Source organism: Nicrophorus vespilloides, unplaced genomic scaffold (assembly GCF_001412225.1).
Source record: "Nicrophorus vespilloides isolate i.1.1-1 unplaced genomic scaffold, Nicve_v1.0, whole genome shotgun sequence".
NCBI lineage: Eukaryota > Metazoa > Arthropoda > Insecta > Coleoptera > Silphidae > Nicrophorus > Nicrophorus vespilloides.
In genome coordinates this window covers 71,787-93,107 of record NW_017097956.1, presented here as the reverse complement: position 1 = coordinate 93,107, position 21,321 = coordinate 71,787, and the positions used below count along the sequence as shown (strand labels likewise).

Here is a 21,321-nt window from a genome sequence, read left to right as displayed (position 1 = left end):
AAGAATTTGTCACTTAAAATTTAGTTACTATAGTGAATCCGGACTAATCGAAGCCGCATCTTGTTCAAAGATGTTCAATTTATAAATTATTAAATAGTGTAAATTTTTTACATGACCAAACAACGTGTGCAAGTATTTGCATTAATTTATTTCTGTTTGCATCGAACTTCAATAAGATTATTTTAATCAAGTTTTCAATATTTGAATAAGAACAATAACATTAACTGTAAAAATTTTAATAAAAAATAAATACAACTCACAATTATTCAAAACTATTGCAATACATTAAAATCTTAAATATTGCATATGAACACATACATTTCTTAGATTTAATAATCTTTTGTAGTATAAAACTGTAATATGTACGATTCTATAACGCGACTTCCTACAACGCGCTAAAAACATTGAGCAAATCTCTCTTACAACGCAGAATATATAATGCGTAACGTTTTAACCACGTTATACAAAAGTTTGCAGTAATAGGATTATATAAAAATAAAACAAAACTGGAAAAACTAAAATTTCAAATATTATTCAACAAGTATCCATGTATATGTTAAAAAACTCAAAATATTGACGTAAAAGCAAATGCTGTAGCAAGGATAATTTATATGTTGCAATGTGTCTAGATAAAATGTAGATAATATAAAACGCGCTGAGATCGTTTTGTTTTTTTTTTTAATGAGGAAGCCGTTCATTTTACAAGAGGATATTGCACTTTTGTTGTTGTCTTCTATAAAGAAAGTGCACACAGGTGGAAGTCCATATTTACACTGCATACTTACAGAATTAACATGTTTTGCCAGTATTTTCGGGATACTTAAAAGAACCAAATATGGATACATTTATTGGGTTATATCGAGTTCAGTAATTGAAAGTAAATGTATTTATTTAAACTCTTTGGACGTTGTTTATTTTTATTATTAAGTTAAATATAAAAAGAAGTTGTATTATTAACAGTAAGTTATAGTAAACAAGGAATATATGCATATATATATTATACTTGGATCGCTTTCAAGAAGCGCGCAAACCGTATAAACATGCACTTTAATCTTATCGTGTATACTTGGTCCCATGGATTTTTTTTGTAGATACATTAGTTACACCGATGATGGATGGATGGATACTTTGGATTCGGACTTACTTGCAGATCACTTGTGGTTGATGAGCGCGGAAGCCGAAAACAGTAGAGACAAAACTCTTTTTATAGTCAGTACATTGTCTCACCGCGGCTGTATGATGATGATGATGATTTTGATGATCTTATGTTGTATGTATTGGAGAAACTTTGGAGAGTCACATCAGCAAGTACTCGTCGCGATGTTTCTTGATGTTATCCTTCGTCCGTGTCTTCTCTATGACGCCTTGCGTCAACGGCACGATTTCGTGAACTATAAAAATATTCTTTTTGTGTGGATGCGTCCTTTGTTGGAACAATTGGATAATGGGCCTGTGTGTAATGTAGGCTATTAGCGATACTCCGAACACAATGAACACAAATCCGAGCGTTCTGCAGATCAGCGGCATGGCCAATAGGAACCTCAGCATGATGGATAAATGGTCCGGAATCTTCGCCACTTGCTCGAACCACAGCACCGGGAAGAAAACCTTTGGAACGTTCTCAAATGTTCTGAAATTGCAAACAAAGCGTACGTATAAATAAGTTTGCCAAATTCAATTCGCACACAAAACCAATCCTGACCATCCGGTCTACTGACTAATAATCATGTATTCTATATATAATACTCAGTACTTATTTGTATATACAGCAATATCTCGGCCTCGATCAGTCCGGATTCAATTAGTACGGTTTGAAAATGTCATAATAAACTAAATTTTAATTGATCAATTCTAACAAATTAGTACACATATTATATTTTTATAAATAAAAGATCGATTTTCACAGTCATGTTTCGGTTATAAAAGCCTCAAATAGTCCTGTTTCAAGCAGTGCGGGATATTCTCAGAACCGCACTTTGTATGTATATGTATATACAGCATTATCTCGGCTTCAACAATCCCGATTAACTTAGTACGGTCTGAAAATTGCATAATAAACTAAATTTTAAATGATCGATTTTCCACAGTCATGTTTCGGTTTAAAATGCCTCGAATAGTCCTGTTTCGATGTGATAATAAACGTGATAAATGTGATAATAAAGAAAATTTGAATTGAACAATTCGAACAAATTAGTACACAAAATTATATTTTTATAAATAAATGATCGATTTTTCACAGTCAAGTTTCGGTTTTAAAAGCCTCGGATAGTCCTGTTTCAAACAGTGCGGGATATTGTCGGAACCGCACTTTGTATTTATTTGTATATACAGGAAGATATCTGCTTCAATCAATCCGGATTCAATTAGTACGGTTTGAAAATGTTATAATAAACTAAATTTGAATTGAACAATTCGAATAAATTTGTACACAAAATTATATTTTTATAAATAAATGATCGATTTTTCACATTCAAGTTTCGGTTTTAAAAGCCTCGAATAGTCCTGTTTCAAACAGTGCGGGATATTGTCGGAACCGCACTTTGTATTTATTTGTATATACTGCAATATTTCGGCTTCAATCAGTGCGGATTCACTTAGTGCGATTTGAAAATGTCATAATAAACTAAATTTAAATTGATCAATTCGAATAAATTGGTACATGAAATTATATTTTTATAAATAAATGATCGAGTTTTCACAGTGCTGTTTCGGTTTTAATAGCCTCGAATAGTCCTGTTTCAAACAGTGCGGGATATTGTCGGAACCGCACTTTATATTTATTTGTATATACAGCAATATCTCGGCTTCAATCAGTCCTGATTCACGGTTTGAAATTTCATAATAAACTAAATTTTAATTGATCAATTCGAACAAATATAAACAATTTAATTTAATAAAAAATCCCGTTTTAAAAAAATAGATAAAAATTATATGAAACAACAAAAATAAATCTATATTGACATTTTAATTACATAATACTGATATTTCCAAAAACACTAATGACTTATTTTTGTAAATGTTACGATTCATTTAGTTATTAACTAGTGTACACATAAATGAAATATAAACACAAATTTAAATTATATTTACTTTTTAATAGAAGTAAATGAAGTTGCCTACCTTTAATTGCAGATTTGAATTTAATCTCTTTCTAAACTTTATTATTCAATACCGAAACCTATGTTATATTGTTAATATATGTTTGTATGTACCTCACATAGTCCGGATTTACAATTTCAATATTTCGCAATAAACTAATTTTTAATTGGACAAAATTTAATTGCAGATTTGAATTTAATCTTTTTCTTAAATTTGTTCTTCAATACCAAAAGCTATGACAAATACTCAATATATAGTAAAACCTCGCATAGTACGGATTGGTATTTACAATTTCACTAATTAACTAATTTTTAATTGAACAAATTTTAATTGCAGATTTTAATTTATCCTCTTTTCAAAATTTGAGTATATAGAGTATATCAGAGTTATATAGAGTAAATATACAATAACATCTCAAATAGTACGGATTTACAACCATAGTCCGGTTTGAAAGTTTCAAAAATTCCAATTTTTAATTGGAGAAAATTTAATTGCATATTTGAATTTATTCTCTTTTCAAAATTTGTTATTCAATACAAAAATCTATTATATATAGCAATATTTCGTATAATCCAGATTTACTTCGAAAATTTAAAAATTCACTAAATTTTAATTCAGCAAAATGTAATTAGTAACAACAAAAATGATCGTGTTTTTTCCCTTTATGGATTAAGGTTTATGTTTTGTATGTATTTATTTTCTCGATTAGCACAGTTTCAAACAGGTCTATTACCCGGACTAAGCGATAGTTTTTTATGTTATTAAAAGCCTTTAATGACCTAGAATGATAAAAATATTATCATTTCTTCTTATAGTTGACATTCTTGAAAAACATTCATTCGTCTTATAAGAAAAAATCACTTTATAATTGGGTGATAAGAATGAATGTTTACAAGTTTTAAATTAAATACAAAGAGATACATACCTAACATATTTAATTGGTTGCAATAAAAGATTTAATTGCAACCTTGCAGAAACATCAATGGGTATTCCAGTAGTCTATAAAGTAAACGACATATTAATGAAAATAAACAAGATCATAAGATAATTGCAGCAAATGTCATACCGGTTCCAAGCTAATATAAAACTGATGCTTATTTTTATCTGGCCGTAGACCTTCAATTGAATTGGTATAATATGGGTCAGCTCCGTAAAAATGTGGTAAAGTGACGAAAGCCGGTGTACCATACCGACATTCGGATACGTTCACAGCACCGTACGGAACGCATTCACCATTGCAGAAGCAACCGTTTTCAGGTTTCAAGGTTCCTGAATTATAAAGAATTATATAAGTTACAGTTTTTTTAATTTGGTTAAACACGTTTTACCGTTGTCGAAAAGGCTAATTCCAGCTGAGAATTTATATCCGTCGATATTATTGACTTTAACATCTTCCTCGTAATCGAGCATCACGGTTCTGCACATATCTGGAGAGAAGAATTCGATGTTGGTGCGATTATGGTGTTTCTTGAAGAGCTCTCCGGCAGATCCACGCACCTCGCCGCATTTGCCGGGATTGGCTTCGGTTTTGTCTTGGTAATTCCAGCTGTTCAAAACACCGTAATTATCCTGCGACGTGTCCATGTTGAAAGTACCATCAAAGGTATAAGAATTGTTTCTCTAAAATACCCAAAATTTAGTGGGATTAATTTGGATACGATTGAAACTCACCGTGTAAAACCAACCGAATTTATCCATCTGAGGTAGATTGGATAGAAATGGGACTGCTTTGCTGAAACTCACGAAGAAGTCTTCGTAACCATCGAAAACGATTTCTCCGATTGTTTTCGTGATGTGTATCTCAGGAGCAACGGAACTCAGCGAGAGTTGAAAGCCTTTCTTCATCCAATATCCCCAATTTCGCGCCTGGTACGATCCGGACTAATCGAAATAATTTAATACCGTAACATATAAATTAGAAACTCGAAACTTACCACAGTCACAGGATTGATCGAGGTGATGTTCACATCCAAACCGACAGCACTTCCAGCCTCATCGAACACCCACTTCTTCTGCTGGTTAAAGGTCACCGTGTTGTTAGCATTCCAAGTGATGTTAACCTTTGTTTTGGTTTCTTGAAAACGTACAGGTCCGACTTCCACGAATCTAGGCTTAACATCTTTGTTATAAATCTCGTGCGGATTTGTCCAGTTCATCAAGTAGAAGTCCAAATACAAAGGCATCGGATTCTCTTGCCAAATCTTCGTCGCCATCGAATTCTTTGATAAAGTTGATCCGAACTTTAGGGCCGTATCGAAGATGAGTGGCCATGTGACCAAGAGGGAAATCCCCAAAGTGATGCTGATGGCGGAGAGGATCACGACTTTACCGCAGTTGCGTTTGCCGTAGTTCGGCTGCATTGGGCTTAACTTCACCTGCAAATGAAAATTATTATACTGTCAGTAAAAAAAAAGTACAAAAACATCGTGGAAATGGTATGGAAAACACAGGTGACTCAATTTATTTTTTTTTGTTGTTGTTCTTGTAATCGCACAATAACAGTTTTTGTCGTGTTTCGTTCAAAGTTTATGTTCTTTTTTTCTTTGAGTTAATTGTCAATTGACTGCGCTGCTATGACTTGATAAAATCAATGCACGAAACGCCTACGCATTTGTAGATAATAAATTATTTAATTTGCGGAGACGCGACTGGATTTTAATTGCAAAATTGTGAACTGACGAGATTCCAGACACGTCCACAGCGAAAATAAATATTCTGTTGAAAAATTAACCTAACATAATTTAACATCTAATTTTACATTCCAGAAGAATAAAGAACTATAGCAACATTTATAAAAATACTTTACAGCATTTTCATTAAATTTAAGAATAATTACATAATTTAAATATATTTACTATGAATACAACACAAGGTTATATAAAACTCCAACATAATTAAGAAATTAAGCAAAAATTAATAAAATACTTAATCATTAAATAACAATTACATAATTTATTTATACAGAAATCTCTAAAAATAAATATTTACTTCTAAGTATAATACAAGTTTTTACAACATTGCACCATAATAAGAAATAAGTCAACATTGATTAAAATACTTAATGCATTTTGTTTATTATTTTTTAGTTAAAGAAAAAATTACATAGTTTACACAATCTTAGAACAATTTTATTTATAACTAAAAGCAACAAAAAAAACTAAAATTCTGTTTATGAGTCATTCTGTTAATGAGTTGAAGCAAAATTCATTGAAATATTTAAATAATGTTGATTAAGTTTTAGTTTAAGAATAATTACTAATATATTAATCTAAAATTAAATCAAAATACAGAAAAATAAATCAATATTGGGCGGAAAGACCTCGGTCGTTAGCCGTTTGGCCAGCCTATTAGTATATATATTTTTATTGTATGTTAAAATTTATTTATGTATAAATTGTACTTTTTTTTCTCTTCTTCTTATGTATCGATGTTTGGCCAATAAATTATTATTATTATTAAATCAATATTAAAAAATATATAAATTTAACAACACAAATTAATTTCACAATGCAAATTTATAAAGCTCAGTATATGAAGATTAATACTGTTAAGTGATATTACATAATGTTGATGAAAAAATAATATAAAAGTATATTGAGCATTAAGAAGTAAATCCAAAACATTCTCATAATAATACCAAAACATCTTTTTAAGAATTACATAAAATAATAGAGAAAAACGTATTATATTGAAAAACATAACATGAAATATTTACAGTTTTATTTTAGGAAAAATTACATAATTTTTTTTAACATTTTTTTTTATTAATTACCGAAAATAACAACATTTTATATAAAAATGCAATAATTGAAATACTTAAAGGATTTTTTTGATTAATTTTATATTTATATATAGAGAAATTTCTATAAATTTTATATGCTACCAAATTTGCTATAGTTTTTATATCAAAAATAACAAAATTTGGGTATAAAATTATATATAATAAAGAAATAAAATAAAATTAGTTGAAATATATGAAGCATATTATTTATGTTTTTGTTTAAGAATAATTACATAATTTTTATTTATAGAACTTTTATACATTTTCTTAGTTACTAACAAAAACGATACACGTTAATCTTATATTGCAACAGAATTAGTAACCGAAACAACAATGATTCAAATACATGAAGCATTTTGTTTATGTTCTTCTTTCAATCATAAAGACATTAATTTCGATTTAATTTTATTTTAAAAAAATATAATTTATTTTTACAGAAATTAATTTGATACAAATTAAAGAATCAGTTTGGGAATAATGAAATAATTTATATCAATAAATTTTATTTACTACCAAAAACAACACTTGTTTGTCTATAAATTATAACAAAATAAAGAACTCAAGCAATATTGACTAAAATATTTAAAGAATTTTGAGTTCAAGGAAATTTCTATAAATTTAATTAACTACCAAGAACAACACAAGTTTTTATACCATTGTCTCAAAATAAGGATCTGAAGCAACAATGTTGGAAATACTTAAATCAGTTTAATTATTTTTTTAGTTTAGGCATAACTACATAATTTCTATTTACAAAAATGTCTGTAAATTGATTGAAAAACTTAAAGAATTTAGTAATAATTACATAATTTAAATAATTATATATATTTTTATTAGCTATTAAAAGCAACTAAATTCTATACAAAATTGGTATAGAATAAAGAAAGAAAGCAATGTTAATTGAAATATTTAAAGCAATTTGATAAATTTATAGTTTAGGAAAAAATATATAATTTATTTTGACAGAAATTTCTATAAATTTTCTGTACTATCACTAATTTATCTAAAAATGTAATAAAATAAAGAACTGACAGAACATTGATTAAAATATTTAAATATCTTGATTCAATTTGTGAATAATTAAATTAAATTTGTTTCTAAATTTTATACCAACAAGAACACTTGTTTGTCCATTGTAACAGAATATGAATTTCCTACCACAAGTTTATATAACATTGCAACACAATGAACACAACACATTTTTGTTTAGGAATAATTTACATTTAGAGATTTTTGTATCAATTATATTAACTACCAAAAACAACAAAATTTTATAAAAAAATTGAAGAAATACATACTTAATTTCTATAAATATTATTTACTTCCAAAAATAACATACGTTTATCAATATTACAACATAATAAAAGAAATGGAGCAACCTTGATTGAAATATTGAAAACATTTTGATATAATTTTAGTTTAAGGAAACTTACACAATTATTATTTTCTGATATTTATATAAATTTTGTTTACTTCCAAATAGAACACGTTTTTTTTCTGTTCTAATGGATTTTTCTAGCACTTCAACTGTTTTACACGTGCAATGTAATCGCTCCGATATTAGCATACTTGCAAGTTGCTTTAATTTATGTTGTGTTCATTTTCTTACTTACTTAATATATCAAGTTTTTACTAATTAACCGAAGATAAAGAACACACTTGCAAGTAATAATTGGAAGAAAAGAATAAGTAATATATCACGTTCAACATGTGAAACATGTACAAATATTTTTTTTTTCGAGAATGTAGACAATAATGTTTATGTAGAATGCAAAAGAAAAATAACAAGGAATAGAAATTACGATGTATAAAAATAAACTTTTAATTTGGTGTACCTGATCAAATGACATAGAAGATCGGAGCCAGTCATTCTTTAATTATGTTTCGTGTCAATTATTTTCGAATCCATAGCTGGAAATGAATACGTTGTTTTGTCTCCTTGAGCAGATAAAGATTTTGTTTACATGCATAGTGTTATTTTACTTTCATTATCAAAGATGAATTGTTCATATTGAATGACGGATGAATTTAAGAAATGTTTAAAATTTAACTATCGCTTTTTTTGTTTATATAATAGAATGGAAATCATTTAATTACGACAATACTTTGCGACAAATAAATTGTACAAAATTGTTAAATAAAAATATATATATATATATCCTGAATGAGCAGCTAATGATGAAGATGTACATTGAATAGTTTTATTTTTATACATACATATATATATATATATATATAAATTCTCAATTTGTTCGGTTTCAAATAGTCCGAAACCAATTAATCCGCACTATGCGAAATGTTGCTGTATTCTGTTTAAAAAAAATTGAAAAGAAAACTAAATTTTAATCGAGAAAAAATACAAATATATTCTACAAAATTTGGTAAACAAAATTATTTTTATATATAAATCCTCAATTTGTCCGGTTTCAAATACTCCGGGATATTAGCGGAACCTATAAACCGGTATTATAAGAAGTGTTGCTGTATTCTGGTTTAAAATTTTAAAAAGAAAATGAAATTTTAATTAAAAAAAAATACAAATAAATTCTACAAAATTTGGTAAACAAAATATTTTTTTATATAAATCCTCAATTTGTCAAACAGTCCGGAATACGGGCGAAATCGATTACCCGTACTATACGAGGTATTATATTTATTATGTAATAGAAACATAGAACTATTTGCAGTATATTGGTCTAGCTAAGCATTTCACAAACAAATTTTCAACTTTCAGGAAAAATTTAATAATCAATTTCTTTGTCTTATATACAATGGACTTTATATAATCTGAAAATATTATCAATAAACTATAGCAAAACCTCGCATAGTGCGGTTCAGTTAAGTCCAGATTCAATAAACAGCAATACTTCGCATAGAAACGGCTATGATAATTTCAAAACAAACCAAATGTTGATTGAGAAAAATAAAAATATGTTCTAAATAAAATTGTCCACAAAAATATTTTTTTATATTTATAAATGATAGTTTTTCTCTTGGAAAATTAAAAAAAAAACAACTTAAATTTTATTTTAAAGTTCTTGATATGTCCGGTCTCAAACAGTGCAAAATATTGTGGGGAAATGATCACCCGCACTATGCAAGGTATTACTGTAGTCCAATTTGGAAATTAAAAAAAAAAACATTATTGACAAAAATAAAAATAAATAAAAAAAATATTGTACACAAAATTATGTTTCCTATATATAAATGATTGTCTCTCTCTCTCTCTCTCTCCCTCTCCCTATACAGTCGAGTGCAGTTTTAAAGTCGTTGATCAGTACTGGATATTGGCGTAAATGATCACCCGCACTATGCGAGGTATTAGTGTAGTCCGGTGTGAAAGTTTCAAAATAAACTTAAATTTTATTGACAAAAAAAAAATAAATTGTACACATAATTATTTTTTTTTATATATATAAATATATAAAGTTCGGTCTGGAAATTAAAAAAAAAACTTTTGTTGACAAAAATAAATTCTAAAAGAAAATATTAGTCCGACTATGCAAAGTATTGCTGTATTAATTAAATACATTTAAAAATATGTATAGTTATAATTTGATTTAATGTCTATAAATTGTATCAATATATTATAATATTCTAGTCTGAAGTTTGTTATTGCAAAATGTAATTACTATTTCTTATGCAATCATAGTTTATGATAACAACGCAAATACGAAACTATTTCTTAACGACCCTAGAAAATCGTCTGTTAATTATTGCGCAATTATTATTGAAATAAAACTGTTGATATTCGTTTGAAAAAAAGAATACAACCATAAAACTGATTAAAATGAAACACAAGATTATGAGTAACAATATTCTATTATGACTTTGTTTTTATTTTTAAATTTTATAATTGGTATTTATCGAATTCACTTCGTATATATTACAATCTTTATTTGTAATTGTTTATTAATGATGTAATTAAAACATTAACGATGTTTAGTTAATTAAGAAAATGAATAATTGTAGCTTTATTCAATCATTTTATAGCAGTAATGTTTGAAAAAAAGAATTATGCATATAATTGGAAAATTGCGATGCCAGAAGGAATTGTGTGTCCTCGCAATTATAATGTTTTTCCGCAATTTCGATTTTTTTTATTACATCGAAATTACGGCAACAACAAACTTAACAATTTACAAATAATCGTCACTACATTACATAGATTAATTATTTTCGAATAAACAATAATTAGTCAACTGTATACTATGTATACAATTTAAGTTTTTGAACAATAATTAAATTATTAATAGTAACATAACATTACATTTCTATATAAAATCATAGTAAATTTTTAATTTTAATCACTAAAAACGATAAATTTTATTGATCTTTGTATTCTTAATTATAATTAAGTTTTATCATTTTTACGTCTGCAATTATTTCTGATATTGTATAATTGCAATTTGTTATTTTGAGATTTATGCGCATTTGATTTTCAGTTTCATGAAACGATTTTTATCTATGAATAACAAATTGCAAGTCAATAAAGGTTAAAACGTGTTTTTTTTTTCGCTATAGTCCGGTTTGAATATTTCTAATCAAAATAAATTTCTATTGATCAATATAAACAAAAATATTTATGTTGCATAGACTCTCAGTTGATTTATTTCTATTTTATTTGGTTCCTCGATTAGTACGGTTTCAAACAGTCCCGAAATATTGGCCGCACTATGCGAGGTATTGCATATATCATGGTATTTCCAATTGGCTCTTGTATTATCATCCGTTGCAGGAGTGAACGAATTCGTGCGAACTGTAAGTAGTGGAGTTAATGAATTGATTAACCTAAGTCAAATTTAACTCGGTAACAGCAATTAAACTCTGATACGATTTTCCTGTCAATAAAAGGTCATTAAAGCATTAGTTTATTTGATTAGATTAAATTATGTTTACTTCCTCATAATTTTCATAAAAATTTTAGCGTTTTTTTTTTCCTGTCAAAAAAAGAATAATTATAAATTTCTTGAGTAAGATTATCATAGACATTTGCGCAATTTATAATTTACAAACTGTGTTTACTTCAGATAATGAAATTTTTCTCTTGATTTTTGTTTTCAATTTTTTTGTGTAAGTAACATGTGAATTATAATTCAAATTTAAATCTTAATCAAATCATTGAATTACTTCCAAAAGTCACATTTTTTCTATCTAAAAAATGAAAATTATAATTATTATTTTCAGTCAATAATATGAATATTATAATTTAAATTTTTATTTTAAACAAATAATTTTTCTCACTTGCTCATGATTTTCATTAATATTTCCTCGTTTTTTTGTTTCTGTCAAGATAAAAATAAGTATAATTTTAGATTCATGTAATCAAATTTTGTTTACTTCCGAAATTGACCTTTTCTCATGATTTTCATAAATATTTTAGGTTTTTTTTTCCTGTCAAGAAAAGAATAATTATAATTTTGGATTAATCTGATCAAAGTTTTTCTTGTCAATAATAAAATAACTATATTTATGTTGAATAAGATTTTCATACACATTTATGCAAATTTTGTTTACTTCCAAAATTGACCTTTCCTCTTGATTTTCACAAACATTTTCACGATTTTTATTCTCTCAATAATAAAATAATTATATTGTTATTGAACAACATTTGCGCAATTTATAATATAAACAAATTATGTTTACTTCATATAATTATTTTTTCCTCTTGCGTAATTTTTGTGTTTGCAACAACTGAATTATAAATTTAATTTATATTTTTTTCTTATATACGAAATTGACCTTTTAACTTGATTTTCGTGATTTTCCACTGAGTATTGAAAAAAAATATTTTTGTGTTGAATAAGATTTTCATAGACATTTGCGTAATATATAATCTAAACAAATTATCTTTACTTCAGATAATGAAGTTTTTTTCTTGCTTTTCACATTTATTTTCTTGTGTTAATTTTTGATGTAAGTAATAGGAGAATTATATTTTTAATTTATTTTTTAATCAAATCATTGAATTACACACAAAAGTCACATTTTCTCATCTCATTTTCACATAAAAAAATCACAAATTATAATTTATATTTTAAACAAATCATCTTAATTTTTTCTCTCAATTTTCACAATTCATATTTTTTTAAACAATTCGTGTTTTTTTTGTATCATTGAATGCAGAATATTAGTTTACAATTAAATCAAATGATTTTTACTTTTGAGAGTGACGTTTTTCTAATGACTTTCAAAATCATTTCCGCGAATTTTTCTGTTATTAAATTGACAAATTTTAATTTACATTAAAAAGTGATATTTACTTCCTTATTTTCACAATATTTCCACGAAATTTCCAGTCAATAAAAAATCATTATTTTATAATTTATATTTCTAATTCAATAAAAGATTTTTTTTTTACTTCTAATAGTTTCATTTTTTTTTGCAATTTTTACAACAGATTTTCAACATAGTTTCTAATATAATCACAATACTCTTTAAAGTTCTCATAATTTTCTCTAATTTCCAGTCAATAAAAGTTACATTTTATTCCTTTTCCACTTGACATTAATATCATTCCTTAAAAGTCTAAAAAAATATATATAATTTAAATTAAATTAACAATACTTGAAAGAAACGTGCTTTAATTTCATATAAACTATCTTATATTATTATCTTTCATTCAATAAAAGTTCAAACAACCATATTTTTTAAAAGTTACATTTTTTTCCACTTGATATTAATATCATTCCTTAAAAGTCTAAAAATTGATATTTACTTCCTTATTTTCACGAAATTTCCAGTCAATAAAAAATCATTATTTTATAATTTATATTTCTAATTCAATAAAAGATTTTTTTTTTACATCTAATAGTTTCATTTTTTTTTTGCGATTTTTACAACATATTTTCAACATAGTTTCTAATATAAAGTTTTCCACTTGACATTAATATCATACCTTAAAAGTCTAAAAAAATATATATAATTTAAATTAACATTACTTGAAACAAACGTGCTTTAATTTTATATAAATTATCTTATCTTATTATCTTTCAGTCAATAACAGTTTAATCAATCATTTTTATTTCCAAAAGTTACAATAAAATTACTTAAATTGGAATAAGTTTTTTTTTTGTTTATTTTTGTAATAAGTTTTAAATTTTATACAATCAATCTAAAAACGACGTGCTTTAATTTCTTATAAATTTTCTTTTCTACTAATTTTCACAAAATTTCCATGATTTTCCTATTATTAAAATATTGTAATTTTGGTTTTACATTTATTCATGAATCTCACAACATTACTGCATTAAAATACTATAAATTTATATTATTTACATTTGAATTATAAACAAGTTTTATTTATATGTGTTTTAATTACTTAATTACAAAATTTAAGTTTTATTTAAAACATCTAAAATTATTTTTTTTTTCAATAAATTTATTATTTACAATCTGCCACATGGAAAACAATATTTTAGATTATTTATTTATAGATTTGTGATAACTGCTCTTCTTCAAGACATGAATCAAAAGCAAGTTGAATATACAAACACTTACAATGTTCTCGCTTATGTATAATTTTAATATAGAGTAGATTTATGTAATAAATATAAAAATTAAAATATACCATGAAAATTTTGAAAAAAAAAATACTTATGCATGAATTTTTAATGTATAATTAATGAGATCATTGGTAATTATCATATGTCGCAATGTGCGCTTAACTGTTTTTAAATCGTGTTTATCAATTTAAATTTGCGTTTAATTAAAAGCTATTTAATTATTGACAATTGTAAATATTATTTTTTGAGTTTTATTTATATTAAAAGAAAAATAGTTATTGTGTTTAATAAAAAAATATATGTTGGTAATTCTGTTCGTTTTTTACTGTATTCTTGAAGTTTGCTTAAAAAAAATAATAATAGTTTACTTACCATCTGGAATAAATGTGATAAACTCAATGATCGTGATTTCAGTCGACAATTCGTATAAATATGCGTGGCAAAGTAATTCCAATTAAAGGTATTTGCGCACTGCACAATGTCAGTAGGAGACGTGGTTTGTAAGAATTCTGTTGTAACTTTGAGCGGCGTTGGGGCATGCACACTTCTATGTCATCGTCTGTGTTGGATGGGATTAGCGTATTTTGTAAGCTTGTTTCAGTGCTGGTGGACTCTATCAGCGGCGGCAACGAGATTACGTGAAAGTTTGGTTTCAGAAAGTGGTGGAAACGGTACGAGAACGCCGCGATCGTAGCAACTGTAAGACAAGTCAAGTCTGGAGCACTGCAATGCACTATTTATTTCTTATCTAGCAACTGGCCATAAGTTACGTGATTGGGGTGTGGAGGTGGGGGAGGCTCCATCCATGATTAATCGACAGGAAAATCGTCTTCATTAACATGCATGAATCCTTAATGCGGTAAGCAGATGGGCGTCGTCCTGAACAAGGACCTCAAACATTGTTGACATATGCGTAACATCAAAACTTTAGTTTTCAATTTAACACACGTCTTCTTTGGATACATTTTATGGCAAACTAAACTAGAATTTGCGTTGATCTGGATATACCTTATTCGCGTTGAATTACATCTAAGGTTACGTCCTTAATTACCGCAAAGTGAGATTATTTAATTAGCTCTGGTCCAAGGCTAATGGAATCAATAAACATTTAGCATTCATTTATCAAAAAAGTATTCGAGTAAATAATCTTCATTTCATGGCTCTAAACTTAATGACAGGTTAATAAATCAAACACCTTTTTTATTTTACATATACAGTAATATCTCGCCTAGTGCGGATTAACAGTAAAGGAATACCTCGAATAGTGCGGCTTAGGTCAATGGTCAATTCACTATACAGCAATACCTCGCATGGTTAAATGCGGATTCACTATACAGCAATACTTAACATAGTCCGGCTGAGATAAATGCGGATTTACTATACAGTAATACCTCGCATAATGCGGATTCACTATACAGCAATACTTCATATAGTGCGGCTGAGATAAATGCGGCAATACTTCACATAGTGCGGCTGAGATAAATGCGGATTCACTATACAGCAATTCTTCGCATAATGCGGCCTTGATCAATGCGAATTCACTTTACAAAAATACCTCGCATAGTGCGGCTTGGATAAATGCGGATTCACTATACAGCAATACTTCACATAGTGCGGCTGAGATATATGCGGATTCACTATACAGCAATACTTCGCATAATGCGGCCTTGATCAATGCAGATTCAATTTACAAAAAAACCTCGCATAGTGCGGCTTAGATCAATGCGGATTCACTATACAGCAATAACTCGCATAATGCGGATTAACTATAAAGCAGTATCTCTAATAGTGCGGCTTAGGTCAATGCGGATTCGCTATACCTGCGGTTTCACAAAGAAACTGAATTTTAATAAAATTATTTTTTTTTACATAAAAGATCGCAAAAAAAATCTTTTATACAATCAACTTTACTTTTGTGCGTTTTGAAAGTCCTTGAATAATCCAGTTTAAAATAGCAGTAGTCCTCGAACTGTCCGGTTTGAACGACTCAAAAAATACTGGAATTTATTTGAGCAAAATAATAATAAATTCTGAAAATTTAGTAAAAAAATATTTCTTTTATAAAAGAATAATCTTTTTTTTTCTTCTTCTATAAAATCAAGTATTTTTTCTGAAGTTTATTTTGTATGCGGATTCAAAGTTCTTGCATAGTCCTGTTTAAAACAGTATTAGTTTTCGAATAGTCCGGCTTAAATCAGCAGTAGTCCGGTTTGAAATTTCTTTTGTGCTATTTATTTTATTGTGGAATTTTCAAGTCTTTGAATAGTCTGGTTTAAAATTTTCAAAATAAACAAAATTTTCACTGAGCAAAATAAAAATAAATTCTCAAAAATAAATAAACGAAATTATTTTTGTATTCATAAATGTACATATATACATCTGTGTATTCACATATTGTCCGGTTAAAAACAGTAGAAGTCTTCGAATAGTCCGGTTTGAAAAGTTTAAAACAAACTAAATTTGCATTGTGAAAAATATAAACAATAAATTAAAAAAAAAATAGTATTGAAAATTATTTTTTAATAAAGTCGAATAATACGTTTTAAAACAGTAATGTCTTTGAATAGTCCGGTTATTTTATTCGTATACAATCGTTTTCTTCTTCCAGAGATACAAGCCTCTTTTTGTGCTGTTTATTGAGTTCATTGATTAATCCGGTTCCAAACAGATTACAAAGTTATATGCTGAAGCATGTTCATGTTTATTTATTAATTTTTACTAAATAAGATATTGTAATCATGACTTTATGACCCAAAGCATATGTTTCTTAATCGAAATGCATAAAATCCAAGGTTCGTTAATAGATTTTCCTATAATAGCTCTTTATACCTTAAAGAAAGAACGAAAAAGAAGCATCTCCTGGCGACGGTCCAACACCTTTTGGCGGTCCTAATATGATTTCATTTATAGATTAACACGAATGCCAATGACCGTCTTCTAAACAGCATTGTTTTCCTACACAAAAAAATAAAGCAATTCCCATTTTCAAATCTTACAAAAAATTGGGAACAAAGATTCTATAAATTATAATAAAAAATATTATAAATTTGGGCAAAAATTATATTCATATTACAATGCAATACCTCGAATAGTCCGGTTTCGCCAATATCCAGAAATTTTTGAATAAATAAAATATAAATAAACTTGACTGTATTAGAGAAAAAAATAAGACAATGTACATAAAAATAATAGTTTTGTGTACTATTTGATAGTATTTATTTAGTTTCCTGAGATAAAATTTAATTTGCTTTGTAAATGTTCAAACCGGACTGTGGTGAATCCGGATCGATCGAAGCTGGACTATGCGGCATTGCATTTGATATAGTTCGACGGAAAATCATAAGGTCAATATTAATAATTTTACTCATCTACCTTTATATTTTTTAAAATTTAGTTTTTATATAACTTTTGCAAAAGACATATTTTTGTTATATATTTGAACAAAAAGCTCATATGATTTTTTTTTGTATTACAAATAGAAAACATAAATTTTATTTGTAACATTTAATTATTAAAATTAATACAGAAAAATAATAAATAATTCTAAAAAAAAAGTACACAAAACTATTCATAAATGACAATAAAATTCCTTTATATAGTCAAGTCGCTTTCCGTGCTGTTTATGTTTTGTGCAATTTTAAAATCCTCGAATAGTCCGGTTTAAAATCTCTTTTGTTTTGTTTATTTTATTATACAATTTTATAGTCTTTAAAAAGTCTGGTTTATAACAGTAGTAGTCTTCGAATGTTTGAAATGTTCAAAACAACATCAAAAAAGTGGAAATTACATTTTCCTTAATTTTTGTACAAATTTTAATTGTAGCTATTAATTATTACAATTAATCATTAAACATATAAAAACATTCCGTAACAATAATTTCCATAGAGATTAATAAACAACAGAAAGTAGATTTTCCTTATATTTTTCGAATAGACGAGTTTAAAACAGTGCTAGTTCTCGATTAGTCCGGTTTGAAATTTTGTGTTACAAATAAATTATCAAAAATTTTATTTCTAATGTTTAATTAATAAAATTAATCATAAATCATATTGGACATATAAAAACATTAGGTAATAATAATTTCCATAGACATTGGTAAACAGCATTACGAGAAAAAAATCTTTATTTTTAGTGCAATTTTAAAGTCCTCGAATAGTCCTGTTTAAAATAGTACTAGTACTCAATTAGTCCGGTTTGTGCTAAATATTAAGAGAGAAAAAACAGAAATTAAATTTTCCTTATTTTTTGAACAATTTTATAGTCCTGGAATAGTACTGTTTAAAAAAGTATTAGTCGTCGAATAGTCCGGAGTATTATCAAAACTAGATGGTCGTTTTTCCCGGATTTCTTTTCATTCACGTTCTCGAGAATCCCTGGAAACAAATATTAAAAAGTAAACTAAATTTGGTATTGTTCGATGTCTTAGCATTTATCATTGAATTGATATATTTTTCTTTGCTATGCTAATATCAAAGGAGATAGTCAAAACTGGATTTTTGTTTTTCTCGGATTTCTTTCCAAAAATGTTCTCGAGAATCCCGGGAAACAAATAAATAAACTAAATTTGGTATTGCTCGCTGTCTTTCTATGAAGTACTTAGCATTTAAAATTGAATTGATTTATTTTTCTTTGCTATGCTAATATCAAAGAAGATAGTCAAAACTGGATTTTCGTTTTTCTCGGATTTCTTTTCATAAATGTTCTCGAGAATCCAAATAAGTAAACTAAATTTATCAGTTTTTCAATTAAATTTTGTACACAATATACAAATACAATAGTAATATCTTGCATGAGCAGGTAATCGATTACGTCAATATCCCGGACTATTTGAAGCCGTAAACAGATTTGACTGTATACAAAAAATCATTTAAACATAATGTATTGTACTAATATTCTAGATTTTTTCGTAACACAAATAAATCTTATAAATTAAATTTTCTATATGTTTTGTCGTCTTTATGAATTACAAATGAATTTCATAAGTTCTCTTTTTAACGTTTAATTATTTAAAGTAATTATCAATAATATACGACTGACAATAACATTTATAAATAGTATTTTCCATATACATAGGTAAACAACATTACGAGAGAAAAAAATATTAATTAAATTTTATTTTACTGCCGGTGCGTATAATTGTATAATTGCTGTAGGTTCCGATGATATTTGCAAATCATTCCACCATTCACATAATTAGATAAAAAATAAATAAATATGAAATGTTAATCTGTGCACCGATGCTGACAATGCAATTTACATATGATTGTGTCACAAATGTGATACCTGTGATTACCTGTCGTAATTATTATAATTTTATGAAAATATTAGATTATAATTACATTACTTTTCTAAATATAAAAAAAAACAGGTCAATTTATTTAATTAAAAAAAAAAATTGTTGTTAGTTCACTGTAACTGCACGTTTGTCTACAGCGCTCGTTTTGGTCATCTCTTATTTTTTGCAAGTGAACTAAGTTATTGTGTTTATCATACAACTTAAAATATTGTATTGAGGTTTTATTTATTCATTTATTGTATCAAAGAGTTTAGTCAAAACTAGTAGTTAAGTTTTCCATGATTTTTTTCCATCAATATTCTCGAGAATCCCGGGAAATAAATATAAAATTACTCATTTATATTAAATATTAAAGAATTAAACTAAATTTGGTATTGACTGCCGTACTTTCATTAAGGAAGTAACATTTATCATTCATTTGCATTACGAAAGAAGTTAGTCAAAACTGGAGAGTTTTTTTTTATATATTTTCTCGTGAATCCCGGGAATTAAATATTAAAGAAGTATACTTAATTTGCTATTGGTCGCTGTCTTTCCATTAAGTACTTAGCATTTATCATTGAATTGATTTATTTTTCTTAGCTATGCTAATATCAAAGAGGATAGTCAAAACTAGATGTTCGTTTTTCCCGGATTTTTTTTTCCCATAATTGTTCTCGAGAATCCCGGGAAACAAATATTAAATAAGTAAACTAAATTTGGTATTGTCTGCAGTCTTTCCAACAAGAAATTAACATTTGTCATTCAATGATTATATTTTCTTCACAAAACGAGAGATTAATATTTCACGGATTTTTTCTCAGAAAATTTCTTGGAAATCCCAGGAAACAAGTAACAAACAAATAGTAAAAAACAAATAGCAAATAAATTTATCATTATTTTTTTTATCAATTAAATTTTGTACATTGTGTACTATTTGAAACCGAACTAATCGAGGAACTAAATGCATAAGTAAAGAAACTTGACTGTATACAAAAATCTATTTATATATCAAAAAAAGTAATTTAGTATACTATTTTTTTAGATTTTTTTGATGAATTAAAATTTAGTTTCTTATAAAATATTCAATAGTGAATTTGCATTGTAAGAATCCGCACTATGCGAAGTATTGATGTATTTTCTTTTTAAAATAAATAGGGATTTTTATAGACTAATTATATCCAATAAGAGAATAACTAAACAAATAGTATATAAGTAAATTAAAAACATTTATTGTTTTATTTCTATTCATAATTTTGTTTACATTGTATTTTGTGATTTAGCCATTAAATTAGTTTGAATCGTATTTGTTGTATTATATCACAGACAGATTTGTTTTTGCTTTTATAATTAGATGGCATAAATTAAGATTTTTTCTATAACCTAATAAGAAAATGAGTTTCTAAATATCAAAGTCTACATCTTTGAGTTTTGGGTCTACTTTTTTTGAAATATTTTTTGGCATTCTTTTGCAACTTAACATGAATATCAAGTTTTTTGTTTGTTCGAGTCATTTCTTGTTTTCGCATTTCACTGATCATATGTAATTGTATATCTAGAACTATATCTGTTGCAAAATAGAGGGAAGATTAAGCGACACACATTAATTATTTTGAAATAATTAATGCGCGTTATATTGAATAGGAATATAATCAATGACC

The 21,321-nt window shown here is 26.7% G+C and overlaps 1 protein-coding gene across 1 annotated transcript; it reads right to left on the bottom strand.

The window, feature by feature from the left end:
* Positions 1–661: 661 nt before the first annotated feature.
* Positions 662–15,142, bottom strand: LOC108561425 (protein croquemort-like). Its single transcript, XM_017919357.1, has 7 exons — positions 14,758–15,142; positions 5,034–5,474; positions 4,771–4,980; positions 4,428–4,719; positions 4,166–4,368; positions 4,025–4,098; positions 662–1,630 (listed from the first exon to the last, which is right to left on the bottom strand). The coding sequence occupies exons 1-7, from the start codon at positions 14,758–14,760 to the stop codon at positions 1,297–1,299; spliced, it is 1,557 nt and encodes a 518-aa protein (XP_017774846.1). The 5' UTR covers positions 14,761–15,142; the 3' UTR covers positions 662–1,296.
* Positions 15,143–21,321: the final 6,179 nt, after the last annotated feature.